General features: G+C 45.4%; 1 protein-coding gene across 3 annotated transcripts in view; it reads left to right on the top strand.

Annotated features, from left to right (window-relative positions):
* Positions 1-10,705: 10,705 nt before the first annotated feature.
* The window catches only part of RREB1 (ras responsive element binding protein 1), a 121,529-nt gene continuing 119,254 nt past the window's right edge, over positions 10,706-12,980 (top strand). For 2 of the 3 annotated variants that reach the window (XM_054000463.1, XM_054000471.1), the window contains exon 1: positions 10,706-10,854. In XM_054000463.1, coding sequence (XP_053856438.1) covers positions 10,815-10,854 — 40 coding nt within the window. In that variant the 5' untranslated portion in view covers positions 10,706-10,814. Of the gene's footprint in view, positions 10,855-12,315; positions 12,381-12,980 lie in introns of those variants that run through there. The other variant, XM_054000470.1, reaches the window with a different exon arrangement.

Here is a 12,980-nt window from a genome sequence, read left to right as displayed (position 1 = left end):
AATGCCATTTCTTTCATGTTCACAGCAATCTTCCTATCTCCCCTTAATCACAGTGGTCTCCACCACTTTCCCCAACTATTTAGAATTCATTGGGAAGAATCTAACTTGTTTCCTTAGTAATAGTTTTCCAAGTGCTTCAACATGCTGCAGCATATTTTACAAACTGTAGAGGCTTCTAAATGAATATTTCTCATTGAGTTTCACTTTTAAACTAAACCCAAGATGCAGGAAAATATTTCCATTAATTTTCATCCTATTTTCATCAGAGATCACAGAACTGATTATATTCATCATGCTATTAATTTTTAAAATGGGATGACTATAGTTTGGCATCTAATTTGTACTCACGTGCTTAAGTTTCAGAGTTGCTCAGCAGCCATAGAAGCAATGAATGTGCTCAACATCTCTGAAAATCAGGCTATGAGGGTGCCTAGAAAATACAGCATCAAATATCTGACTAGGGGCATCCCAATTAGAAAAAAAGAAACTACTTTTAAAAAAAATGTATTGAATATGGGTGAAGTATTGGTTCCTAGCAGAAACAGAGCATATGACTTAATGGATCTCATGCTCATTCAGAAGTGGCAGATCTGATATGCATATTTATGTTTATGCAAATGCAGTGATTTTTCCATTTAAAAACTAAGATGTAATTACTAATCCTACAGTCTGATTTTACATGTTTGTTTCACTTCTTAAATTCTAAAAAATGTAGTATTATGTACTGTAAAATTTGGGGAGAAACAGCTGGCATTGGGAAATGTGACAAGATGTATTTGACTGATCCTGAAAGCTTAGTTTAGGCCTTCCTAATTACATGAAGTTCCCTCTTCTCACATAGCCCTGGGATAATTGGATGGTATGGCATTCCAAAGCCTTTGGGATGCTAAAATAATCATGCATTAACCCTATAAACATACTTGTGCTTTGATGTTCTCACCACTTAGCTGCTAGCTGAATAATTACAATTCTCTTGTGATAGACTTTCATGTGATAAGACTGATAGCAATGATAAAGAAGGTGAAAAAGTTGCAAAACACTTGACATGTGTTTTTAGTTCATATGAAGACAGGACATCAATTTATAGGAATTGATATGGACCACACCATGCAATTAAAGCTTTTGGTCCCCATTTCATTGCTGGAGGGAAGTGGGGTTTGTGCTCAGTGGTGGGGAGCAGCCACAGGAACTGGTTGTGGCTCTCTGGCTGAGATAAGTTTATGCTGTTCCCTTTGGCAAATCATTGTCTTATAAATTCCTCAACGCTTTGTTCAAAGTACAGCTGTGTTTCAATAATAACTTATTTCTGTATAATTCCAGTTCAGTGGTTTTTATTACATATGCTGCTAACATTTTCACACGAGTACCCCAGCTGTACAGCAGCCCTCTTGCAGTCAGCACTAGCCCAAAATCATGCCAGGAACTGTCTGTATTAATTTCCATGCTACCAAACTTTTGTATACTGAACTATGATACACCATTTCCATCTTACTTTCTCTTCATTCCACTGTTGTCCTAGCTCTCCAAAACTTACCACTTTTATGCCAATTTAACCTCAATTTACTACCACAACATTTTGCTGTTGTTCTTATTTACATGCAACATACATGTTGTTCCTATTTTATCCAAGTACCAAGTTTTGCAACAGCTCTCAGTTTCCAGATAGGAAATCTGAGCCTGTTCATTCTTTTCCAGTGTGGTTGGGTAATGTGGTGTTCATCATAGGACCGGACAAATGACACGAGCTCTACTGAATCACCATATTCAAGCTAGTGCAGCGAATATTTCCTCTCTTTTGCAGTGTCAGTAAACTAGAGTCTAGACCAGGAACACCATCAGTGGATCTGTCTTTGAGATTATCCCAAAAAAAAATGTATGGACTGTGGTGAATTCTGTCCATTGGCTGGCGGACCAGGGATCAACAGAAAAACATCAGGCTGGAGTTTACTGATTAAGTCTGTGCCTAGAGAACAACCGACTAGTTCTTCTGAGGTGAATCACTCCCATTTACAGCAGAAACCACAGTTCTGAATCTCAAGTCACATAGGAGAATATAGACTACACAATTCTTTATTGCATCTAAACCATAGCAAAACTCTCTAAATACCAGATAAAAATAAACAGGAAACAAAAGCAATCTTACTTTTCAGTCAGAAGACTCATGCAGCTTTCTAGGCTTACTTAGCATGTGTGTATGTGTGTGTAGGGGGATAAGCAACTCTGGAGGGAATTAGTGTCCTTCAACAGAGGGTCCTCATTTTTACATGTGGACCACTGCTCTGAAGGCTCTAAGATGAATTCATCACATTCATTTTAATGTGTTTTTCAAATCAGGCTTTTCATCCAAATTTCAAGAGGTGCTCCCATCCACTGTGCCACTGCTCACCTTAGCAGTGTTCTCCTCAACTTCCTCTTGGATTATCTGCTGTATAACTCTTATTCTAGTGACATTAAGCTCTACCCCCAGGACTTCTCTTGGGGTTTTTTTTGTGGTTTTCTAAAATTTGTTTCCTTGTATTTAATAATTTTAAAAATAATTTTGCTGAATTATTCAGGCTGCTCATTTGCACTCTAAGAATTACCTTCAGCCACTTCTGAAAGGGAAAGGACATAGAGGAAAACAGCATAATGAAACAAGCTCAGAAGGTGTGTATGAAATGAGCACGTAAGACTGTTCAGGAAATGATTAGAGAAAATTTTATTTGCAGTTGCCATTTAATCAAAATTTATAGCTCAGAAGATTATTTCTTTGCTGAGTTTAGAGAGCCACGGCAGTCTATTACCAGTTCACAAGAGGTTGAAGGAAAAATTTTGCATGACTGTTAGGATTTCAGTATATTTTCATAGACATTAATCCCAAGAGATTTAATCCTTTGCTGTAAACACTGATTGCAAGCTGAAAATTGGGAGTTTAAATGTCTTCTGCCCTTCCTAGTTACTTGGAGTTCTTTTGATGAAGAGGCTGATGTCTGTGGCCTGTTCTTAGAAATCATTTGTTTCAAGAGTTGAAATTTCCCTACAGTGAATCATTTCAGGTAACAGCTCTCTTGCACTCATTTTGATAATAGGAGTTTATGATTTTTTTCCTTTTCAAGTTTCAGTTCAGTTAGAATACAGTCCCTCCTGACCAGCAAAGTAATTGAAAACAAAAACAAAAACAAAACAAAACAAAAAGTTTATCTATCTACCAAATCTTTCCTCCCTATATGCTCATTAAGAAAAGTTTCACCTTCTTTGTATTGCACATAAGGAAAGAAGATTATGGAGCATATTGTCTGTTATTCAAGTTGAAGACAGCAAAGAAAAATGTATTGAGAATACTTTCTTGTCAAGAATCCTTTACTTAAAAACAAGTGAATGTTGAATGATAAATAAAGGTAAAAGGACTTAAATGCTCTTACCCATATTGCCCTAAATTCATACATTTTGCAATTACTGAGTTTTCTTTTTGTAGAAGCAAATACTTTCCTGTATGAAAGCTTCAGAAGTTATCTAAAATATGTCTGTATCTTACACCCCTCTGGTCTAAACAGCTATCTTCTTCTGCCAGGAAAAACCTTGTGCTGACAGTTTTTTGCTGTGGTTGTGGAAGTCATGTCAGTAGAAGAATTCCTTTTACCTCTCTTAATCATGTGTCCATTATGGACAATCTGTTAATAGAGCATGGCTGTTTTGACAAGCAAAGACCTCTCCTGGTGTAGCTGCAGCTCTATACACTGCAGCAGAGGTATAACTACCCCCAGAACAATTTACAACGGCAAAACTCTGCTTTTGCCAGCATGACTTATCTTATCATTGTCTGAATGACACAAGCTGTGCTGGTGAAAGTATGGTTCTGACTGCGTAACTCAACATTCGCTGCTTTTGGTAGCATAGCTGGGTTTTAAGCTCAGTTGCAAACCATATCCCTTTGCGCATCTGCCTGCAGAACTTTACAGCATAGACCTGACCCAGTGCTTTTTTGCTTCTGATTTAAGGAGGCGCAAAGCACAATTTAATAGGTACAAAAGCATAATGACTCTTTTCACACTCATTTACCTGAGCCCCACCATTTTCTTCTGCCTCCTCCTTGATTCTTTGCCTACTGCATCCATTGGCCATTTTTTCCTGGTAATTTGGTTCTTCTCTTCTCCAATCCTGTTACTGCAGCCTCCCCCAAGTTACATTAATCTCTGCCCTTGAAAGTTGTCCTGCTTTTTCCTTCCCTGCAGGGTAACTGCTTCCTTGCCTACTTTCTTCATGACTGCTGCCTCACTTCCTATTTCTTCACTTCTCTGCTGCTTGCTGGCCCTCTCTGCTGTTTTGTGGGTGCATCTTAAAGCACTGCCTACCATCTTCTCCCTGCAACAGGGGTTTCCTTCTTCCCCATCCCCTTTTCTATTTGCACTCTGTAAGCTATAATTAGCTGTGGCCTGAAGTTAAGAAAATAAAAATGCAGGCTAGAAAAATCAAGAGAAACATCCTGACAGCAAAATCAGCAAGGGTACAGCCCAAGCTCCCAACAGAAACTGTTGAATCCTCCATAACTGAGAATACTTAAAGCTAAACCAAGACAGTACTGAAAAGTGTACTGCGCAGAGAATTACTGTGGCAGCCTCAGAGAACGGATAGTAGGTGTTTTCCATATCTAGTCTATGACACCAAAAGATAATAAGTGATGCTTCAACTGGATATTGCTACCTTCCTTTAGCTGCCACTGTCTCCTCCATTTGAACAACTGAACATGGCGTCTCTATTAACATAAGCATTTCTTTTGATTGTGAGGTTTCAGAATCCACTCTCCCTAGCAAATGAGACACAAGGAAACACACAGCTGGCCTACTACTTGCCTTCAGGAGGGAAAATAATCACATTTGAGCTAACAATTAATTAGGTGTGAGAGGCTGGGTGGTCAGTAAGAATGAAGCATGTTAGTACCAAATCAAAAGCTGGGCATTAAACACTGACTTCTTTTTGCACACCTGTGTTTTTTTGCATTGCCAGGCAACAAAAGTTTCTGGGCAACAATGCAGAGTTTTAAAACAAGTGAAAGTATTGCAGTGAGTGGTTTTGCTTATTGTTCTTTTACCCGCTCCGTCTCTACACTGACACACTTGCACATGGATTATACAACCTGTTCCTGAGGCTCTACATTAGTGATCTCAGAATTGCTTGAGAATGTAAATGTTAAACATCTACACACTAGTTTTTTCATGCTATGTTTTCAAACAGTCTGTTGAGGAAGAAGTAGGCTGTGCTGCTCCAAAATTTGCTAAGTAATTAAATATGCAGGAGGGAATCTTACTTATTCATTTAAAACATGCTATTTTTAATACTCTTCCTTAAAGAATTTTTGTTACTAAAACTGTAATAACAGTCTTGTGCCTCTGTTGTTTGTTTTGGTTATGAGGCTGAAAGATATGTCAGCTGATTATCCTTTTAGCCATTCTCTATAGTTACAACTGTATATCCTGAAAGACTAGGTTTAGGCTGGTGGACTTCCCCTGAAAGGGTTTAGAAACACTGGTTATTGTTACAATAGTTTAGGTGAATAGTTTATGCTACTTTTTACATCCTGAAAATTAGAGCTGGGGAAAAGGACTAGTTCATCAAGCTGGTCCAGTCCCAGCAGCAGGGCTGCTCTGCATTGCATCCATCTGCATGAGACTCCCACAGTGAAAAGAGAGAAGGGAGATGGACCTAGCAATTACTGCAGCCAGAAACTTCAAGCGGTCCTGCAATACACCCTACAGGCTGTGATCTATGGGGGAAAAAAAGTGGTGTGGGTTTCAGAAACACTATCTTCATATTTCCATATGAATCCTTAGCCAAGAGGTAGTCTTGGCTGGCTAGGTGAGTCAGCTCAAGGACTGTTTTGCACTGTTGAAATGTCTCAGAGCCAGCAGGGACCAAACACTTACACATGATCTTTTACTTTTGCTGTTTGTTATCACTAACATACTGTCTAAGAGTCACCCAGTAGAGCAGATGGCTTTGTGTCTGGAGAACTACACTGGGGTTCTGGGGGAAATACTGGTTTTAATTCCAGCCCTGCCACTACCAGCCTGTTGGGATGGGATGGAAAGTGCTTAAGCCTGCTGGGATACATCAGCTTTTCTTTCACTCTGCTGAAGGTTAATGTTAAGATAAGTTTGGACTAAAGCCTTGGCCTAGCTAATCCAAAGCTGCCCTTGGATATAGTGAGTGGGGTTGTTGCAGGAGCAAGTTCCACCACTCTCTTGTTCCCCAGTTGCCCAGTTTCCAGAGGCCAGGGTAGCCGAGCATTTGCCTGCATGGGCAAAATGGGAATGCTGTAGGATACTGTGTCTTCAGACAAATGCTCTGAGAGAGTTTGCAGCTCATGTATTATGCTCTTCTGTGTGGTTTTCCAGTGTACAAATTCACCATATTTTCCAAGCAATGTATAGGATATATATTTAATTGAACTTTCCTCATTTTATTTTGTACAACTACCCTGCCTCTATGGTGGTCACATTTGTCAGTTCTGCATTAGTTCTGATGGGGTTTTTGACCCAAGTAACCTGTATCTCACAGAAAAAAAAACAAAAAACAAAACCTCTAAGAAAAAAAACCCTCAACCCATGAGAAGACTTAGCAATGGCATGTTTGTTCATTTAAAGAAATAACTGGTTGAAACATAAAGGAAATTCAAACATTTCTTTTGGTCTTAGGTTTTATAAAGACTTACTTCTCAAAGCCCTCAGGGCTGTATTCTCTTATCCTCCAAGGAGGCTTTTCCCTGCATTAGCATGTCAGCCGAGTTCTTCCTCTTGGCATGAGTGAGGACATCAGGAAAAGGATGGCAGCAAGAGGACTCCAGATGCTGAGCAGGCACAAGCTCAGGCAGGGCATGGGGCCTCAAATACCTCTGACATCCTCAGTAACTGGACAGCCACACATCAGGGTGAGGGAGCTGGGGCTTGGCAGCTGCCCTCACCCAGCAATTGTGAGGTGTTGTAAAGTCAGGGCCCAGTCCTGCCTCTTAGCATATAAAATGTGCCTGGTTAGTCAGAGAACTGCCTTACTCCAAGCTGCTTTGGCTGAAAGGGATGTGTAAATTTGCAAGAAATTACAGTAACTTCTAAACACCATGATCTAAAACACAGAATGTTGATAATGTCTCATAAGATGGCGGGAAAAAGATTTTCTAGCTAACTTTTAACTTCTCTCTTAACGCTAATGTTAGCTTTAGTCTCTGTGCTTTAAGACATTCTCAGGTTGTGGCCTTCATATAAGCTATACATCCTGCTTTTCTTCTCTCCTTGAATACCTTTAATCAGCATCTCTGATATTTAATTATGGGTGGGGGCGGAGTTGTCCTTTTCTTGGGACCACAGCAGGTGGCTTTTGTCACCAATATTGCTATGTCACCCAGTGGTGTCAGTGAATCTGGTAACACACTAAACATCTTCACAAAACTTGTTTTTATTTCTACTATTGTTCATTTTATTTACCCTCATTGCGAAGGATCAGAGAGGTGTGTGAGGGTTACACAGAAGCTAGAGAAAGTCTTCTTGCCCCTGAGTGTGTTTACAATCATGTGGGTATTCAAGTCCCAATATCCAGAAAGTATAGAAAATATGAATAGTCCTAGGAGAAAAAAAGACTTTTTACTTATCTTGTCATAGAGTGGTCAGAGGACAGGGGATAAACCACAGTAATGCAAATGGTGAAAAGTGCAGAATGAAGAGGATGGCTGTGTCATATAAGTCATGTAGTACCATTTTGGGAGAGTCATTCATAAAGTGGGGTTTATTAGTCAGAAATTACCTCTACCTCCTCTTTCACTGAAATAAGTAATAGAAAAAAGGAACCATTTGCTCAACACTTCACATTCAGTACTAGACCATAGTGGTGTTTTACCTCTCTGATGCATTATAAAAGTTCAAATGACAGAAGGCTGAAAAACGGAATTATTTAATTTCTCTTGCCCACCAATAGCCCAGAATTATAATTAATTCCTTAACTGTTAGAAGACGTATCACTTTTTGCTATTTTATAAACCCTAGTAGTTAATGAGATTTTTAAGTTATTACATAACTTTTTTTTCATCACTGGGTTTTTTGTTGTTTTGTTTTGTTTTGTTTTTTTAATTTTCAGTATTAATGTAACACAGTATGTACTGGTTCATGCTTCATTCCATTTTTCTGAAAGAATAGGGATAAGTGCTATAAAAAGCTATCTGCATATTTTCTCCAAAGACTAAAATCATGATTTTTTTTCCAATGTGAGTTTTATATGTCCACCTTTCTAGAGCAGATTTCAGATGCTGAATTGAAAAACACTTGTTCTTTTATTCCATCTATCTTCTTGCTAAACTTCCCACATCTAAGGGCTCTTAAGCACCTCCAAAGTTAAAAAATACATTGAGGATAGGAATCTTCATGTTGAGGTAGTCCAAAATGCTTCCAAGACTGTTCTAGAAATATTAGGCAGAGGTCAATGAGACATGCCTTGCTAACCTCCAAACATGATTACCCATACAGGAATTTTCACCAGTTTCAACTGCAGCCATTTGTCTAAATAAATGGCTCTGCGAACCAGGCCTAGTCTCTGTGAGTTTGTATATGTGTGCCATGAAGGCTTAAATCACAGCAGTCTTCCAATGTAAATAGAATGTTTCAAGGGCTGAGCCTTAGAAGGATAAACTGCCCAGGTTTTTAATTAATTGGATGCCTCACAGCAAATGATACTGAAGATGCAAGCTGGCTGTAAAGCTGCTGAACTTACCAGCAGTTCTGCCACTGCAGGTTGGCAGGTACAATGGGGACAGAGATGAAAAGGTTAAAGACACTTTGCTATCAGTTTTTTTTTAATGGCTTCCCTTTTTTTTTTTCTTTTTTTTTTTTAATAAGAACCTTAGAACAATGAGAATGTGCTTTCTCTCATGTTTGTTGCTAATATTGAGGGGTAAACTATGTTACTGCTTCTCTGTCAGTCTGCAACTCCCCTTGGGTAGTACTGCACAGAACTCAGTACAGAACACAAGTGGCAAAAATTCAGCCCGCAGAAACAACCACATCACACGCATGTTAGAGCTGCAGTTTCACATTCTGAATATACGTGTGCTACCTTTCAGTTTTGCAGTTGTGGCATTTCAAACTCCCAGTTCACCAGACCCGCACGTGTTTTACTCCTGAGTCCAGAAGGGAAGAGGTTTATTACTGATATGAATCATAGCTCATGGCTTTGAGACAGGACCTGTGTATTCCTGACTTGTATACCTTTATCCAGTATTTGAAAAAATGGTGCAAATGAAGTTAATTATGACATCTTAGTCCATGAAAATAGTCAGTTGAGGGCTTACTGCCCTTACTGCCACATACCTGGAATTTCACCTTGTTTTCCAGGTGAATCCCTTTTCAATCAGGAGATAGGATACCATGTAAGCTGGCACAAGCCTTTCGCCTAGAGGCCATAACTTGATTTCTTTAAAAAACAGGCCAATACTCCAGGTTCTACCTCACCAGTAACAGCTTTAAAAGGCCTAGTTTTAGTAGCTCTAGATATAGGGTAAATAACCATTTCCTTAAAGGTAAACTGGTTCCTCCTATACTCATTAGGCACTCCTCAGAAGCAGTGTTGGTTTACTTTTTTTCCCATCGAGCTCTCAGGATGGAGTATTGCCAGGTATTTTGTTTTTATGTACTGTTATTATTTATCACGCAACTCTAAACTGATACTGGCTTTACAGTGAAATCCTCACCACTCTGAACACCTCTCCATCACTTGTTAAGTCTCCTACACCTTTGAACTTCCACTGCAGAGAAAGTGACGGGAGGGATGGTGCTTGCGGTGCCGCGCTGCGTGACTACCTGTACGTGCAAGCAGCCGCATCTTGCCTTTGATTAGATACAGCATTTGCACCTCCTGTTCCTGTGCTGATGTTCACGGTCCTGTTACATTTAACGTGTCCTTTGCGTCTGGGTGGATGACTGACCCCTGCGGGGACCCAAATCGCACAAGGATTAAAAGTTTCTGAGGAACCAAACACAACCAGAAAGGTGACTCCTGCCTAAGGAGCAGTGGGCTGCTGCCTGCGGCCGCTGTACCTGGTGAGGCACCGGGCTGAGAGGCGGAGGAGGATGCACAGACATTTCCACGGCAGCGGAGAGCCCCGGTGAATTCCTTAAAGCCGGCGGCGCGGCACCGCCACCGGCGGCTCCGGATGCGCTCCAGCCCCGATCCGGGAGAGCGGCCGGCCGCCTGGGGACACGCACGCCGGGCTGGGAGCGCGGCCGGCCAGGCCCGCCCGGGAGAGCCCCGCGGGCGCGGCCGCCGGAGCAGCGGGAGGGCGCGGGGCGCCGCGTGGCACCTGGCCGCCCCCCCGCTCCCCCCGCGCCTGCCCCGGGCATCCCGCTGCTGCGCTGCCGGGCGGAGAAGGGAGGGACGGAGGAAGGGTGGGGGGGAAAGTTGTGCTCACTCCTCTCCTTGGAGGCGCCCCTCCCTCCCCGCGACGAGGGCGAGTTAGAGATGCTATTTGCAACAGGCTGCTGCTGCCGCGGTAGCGCGTCCCCGGGAGAGGAGCCGGAGCGACACGTGATGTGTCTCCTTATCAGGGTGCGCGGGGCAGCGCGGGGGCGGGCAGGGGGCGGGGGCGCCCGCGGAGCGCGGCGCGGCGGGGTCCCTAACCGTGCCCATCTCTCCCCTCCAGGGAGGCGCGGAGGACGGGAAGTTAGCGCGGAGTTGATGAACTTTGCACATCCACAGAAACGCCATTTTGATTCCTTTTTCCGGAACAAGTTTGCGGCTCCCTCCCGTGCGCGCTCCCCCCGGCGCGCCCCCGCGCCCCCCCGGCGGCCCATCCTCCCGGCATGTCGCGGCGCAAGCAGCCCAGCCCCAGCAAAGTCCGGCGTAAGTACCGCGGGGCTGCCCGGCCGCGGAGCTCCCTCACAAAGGGCAGGAGCGTGCCTTAACTCTGGAGGGATCTATTTCTTTTTTCCCCTTTTTTTCTCTTTCTTAAGGGGGGGCAAGAAGAAAGATGAGGAAAAATAAACTTCTGGGAGGGGGCAGGCGCGGGCGTGAGGACGTTACAGCGTGTCGGCTGGTCGTGCGACTTATTTAAAAATTAAATGCTTCTTGGAGGGGGGAACTTTCCTTAAAAAAAAAAAAAGGAGGAAAAAAGTTTGGCTGGCAGCGGTGGAGATGATGATGAGTTCGTGCAGCCTCCCTCTTCCCTTCCCCCGCTCCTCCCTCTCCTCTCCTCCCTCCGCGGCTCCTGGTTTTTTTTTTTTTTTTTTTTTTTTTTTTTTTTTCCTTGCCTGTTGCAGACTTTCTACCAACCAGCGGCACCAGCCGCGGCGTTTTGCCTTCAGGACCTGATGCTCATCCATATTAAACCGTCTGAGCTCAGGAATCCGGCCAGATCATCCCCCCCCTCCTGCTGCAAAGTTTATTTTTAACCAGCCACCGCCACAATTTGGATGGGGCTGCGAGGAAGCAACATCTTCTAGCCCGGCTCGCCCCCGTCTCCCGAGCTTGCCTTTTAACTTTTCCTTCAGGCTTATTTTCCTGCCGGCGGTGGCGGCGGGTCCCGCGGCGGCCCCTGCTCGCTGTTCCCGGCTGGGAGGGCCGCGCCGGGGCTGGGAAGTTGGGATGAAGGCGCCCCTTCTCCGCAGGTAGAGTCGGCTTGCGCCGCGCATCTCTCCGCTGACTTTCCGCTCCCCCGGCAGGGCCGGACGGCCGCGCCTGCCTTTCCTCGGCACCCTGGTACCTCTCCCCTCTCTTCTCTACCCCTCTTCCTTACTTTATTTGATTTTTTTTCGCCTTTCCTCCACTTTCTCCACCCGCCCCCCCTCGTCTTCCTCCCCCCCCCCCCGTCCCGGTAGGGACGTGCGTGTCCTTTCCCCTCCCGGCCTGCGCGGCGGGGGCGCGGGGGAGCCGTGCCCGGGGAGGGCGGGGGGCGCTGCCCCCCGTGGGTCCCCCCCGTCCCGCTGCCTTTGTGCGGTGCCAGGAACACATCCCTACGCGGCGGGGCCAGCGGCGGGCAGGGACGCCTGGGCGGCGTCACCACTACAGGAAGGAGCCGGGCAGCATCCGAAGCTGAGGAGGGGTGTCCGGGCCCTCGCCCCCTTCAGCCCCATCTCGGCGGGGGGGAGGGAGCGGCGAGGCAGAGGTGACTCCCTTCCCGCAGTGGCGGTGTTTGAGGTGAAAACAAAGTTTGGGGCGGCGCGGCTGCCGCCCGCCCGGCGCGGTGCCCGGTGCGGATGGGAGCCGGCCGAGCCCCGTTTCTGGGCGACTGCGCTCCCTCCCCATCGCCGTTGCTACGGGCCGGACACCCTCGGCGGCGCCGCGGGGGCCGCGGGGTGGATGCGAGGCAGCTCCTCCTGCCCAGTTCGTAACACACGGGCTCGGCATCCCCCCCGCCCCATCCGCCCGGGGTGAGGGGGAGCGGGGGTCGCAGGCCGGGCCGGGCAGGGAGCGGGGCGCGCCGAGATGCTGCAACTTTTTTTTTTTCCAGCAGAGGAGGGAGGGCGGTGGATTGAACTTTGTCATGTCGCAGATAAGTTTCCTTTGGCTTCTTCTCCCTGCACTTCTCCCCCGCCTCCCTCCTCACGCTTGGTTTTTTTCTTTTTTTTCTTCTTTCGTTTTTTAATAATTTTCCCCGTTTCACTTCTCGGCTCCGATATCTTCGCCTGCTCGGCATCCTCGCGGGGTTGCGCAGAAGGAGGAGAGCGCTTCTCCTGGCTCAGCACATTTCCCTGTCCGGGCCGCTGTGCTCGGCTGCGCACCCCGCGGAGGCCCGGGCGCCTCTGTGCCCCGCCGCCCTCCCACGGCCGCGCCGCGGTGTCCGGCCCGCAGCTGATGCTCTGGTCCTGCTCGCCGAGGAGCCAGCATCCTGCCCGGGAGCCACTGGGCTGATTGCTGGAGGGAAGGTGGGGGGCATACCAACCATTCAGTTTTAATCCCAACTCCCTCTTTCGCCTGTTTTTTCTTGGAGATAAGATCAATTGTATTTACTTATTTGAGAAAGTAAACAT

This window comes from Vidua macroura, chromosome 1 (assembly GCF_024509145.1).
Source record: "Vidua macroura isolate BioBank_ID:100142 chromosome 1, ASM2450914v1, whole genome shotgun sequence".
Classification (NCBI taxonomy): domain Eukaryota; kingdom Metazoa; phylum Chordata; class Aves; order Passeriformes; family Viduidae; genus Vidua; species Vidua macroura.
The sequence above is the reverse complement of the archived record's forward strand: the minus strand, read 5'-3'. Positions and strand labels throughout refer to the sequence as shown.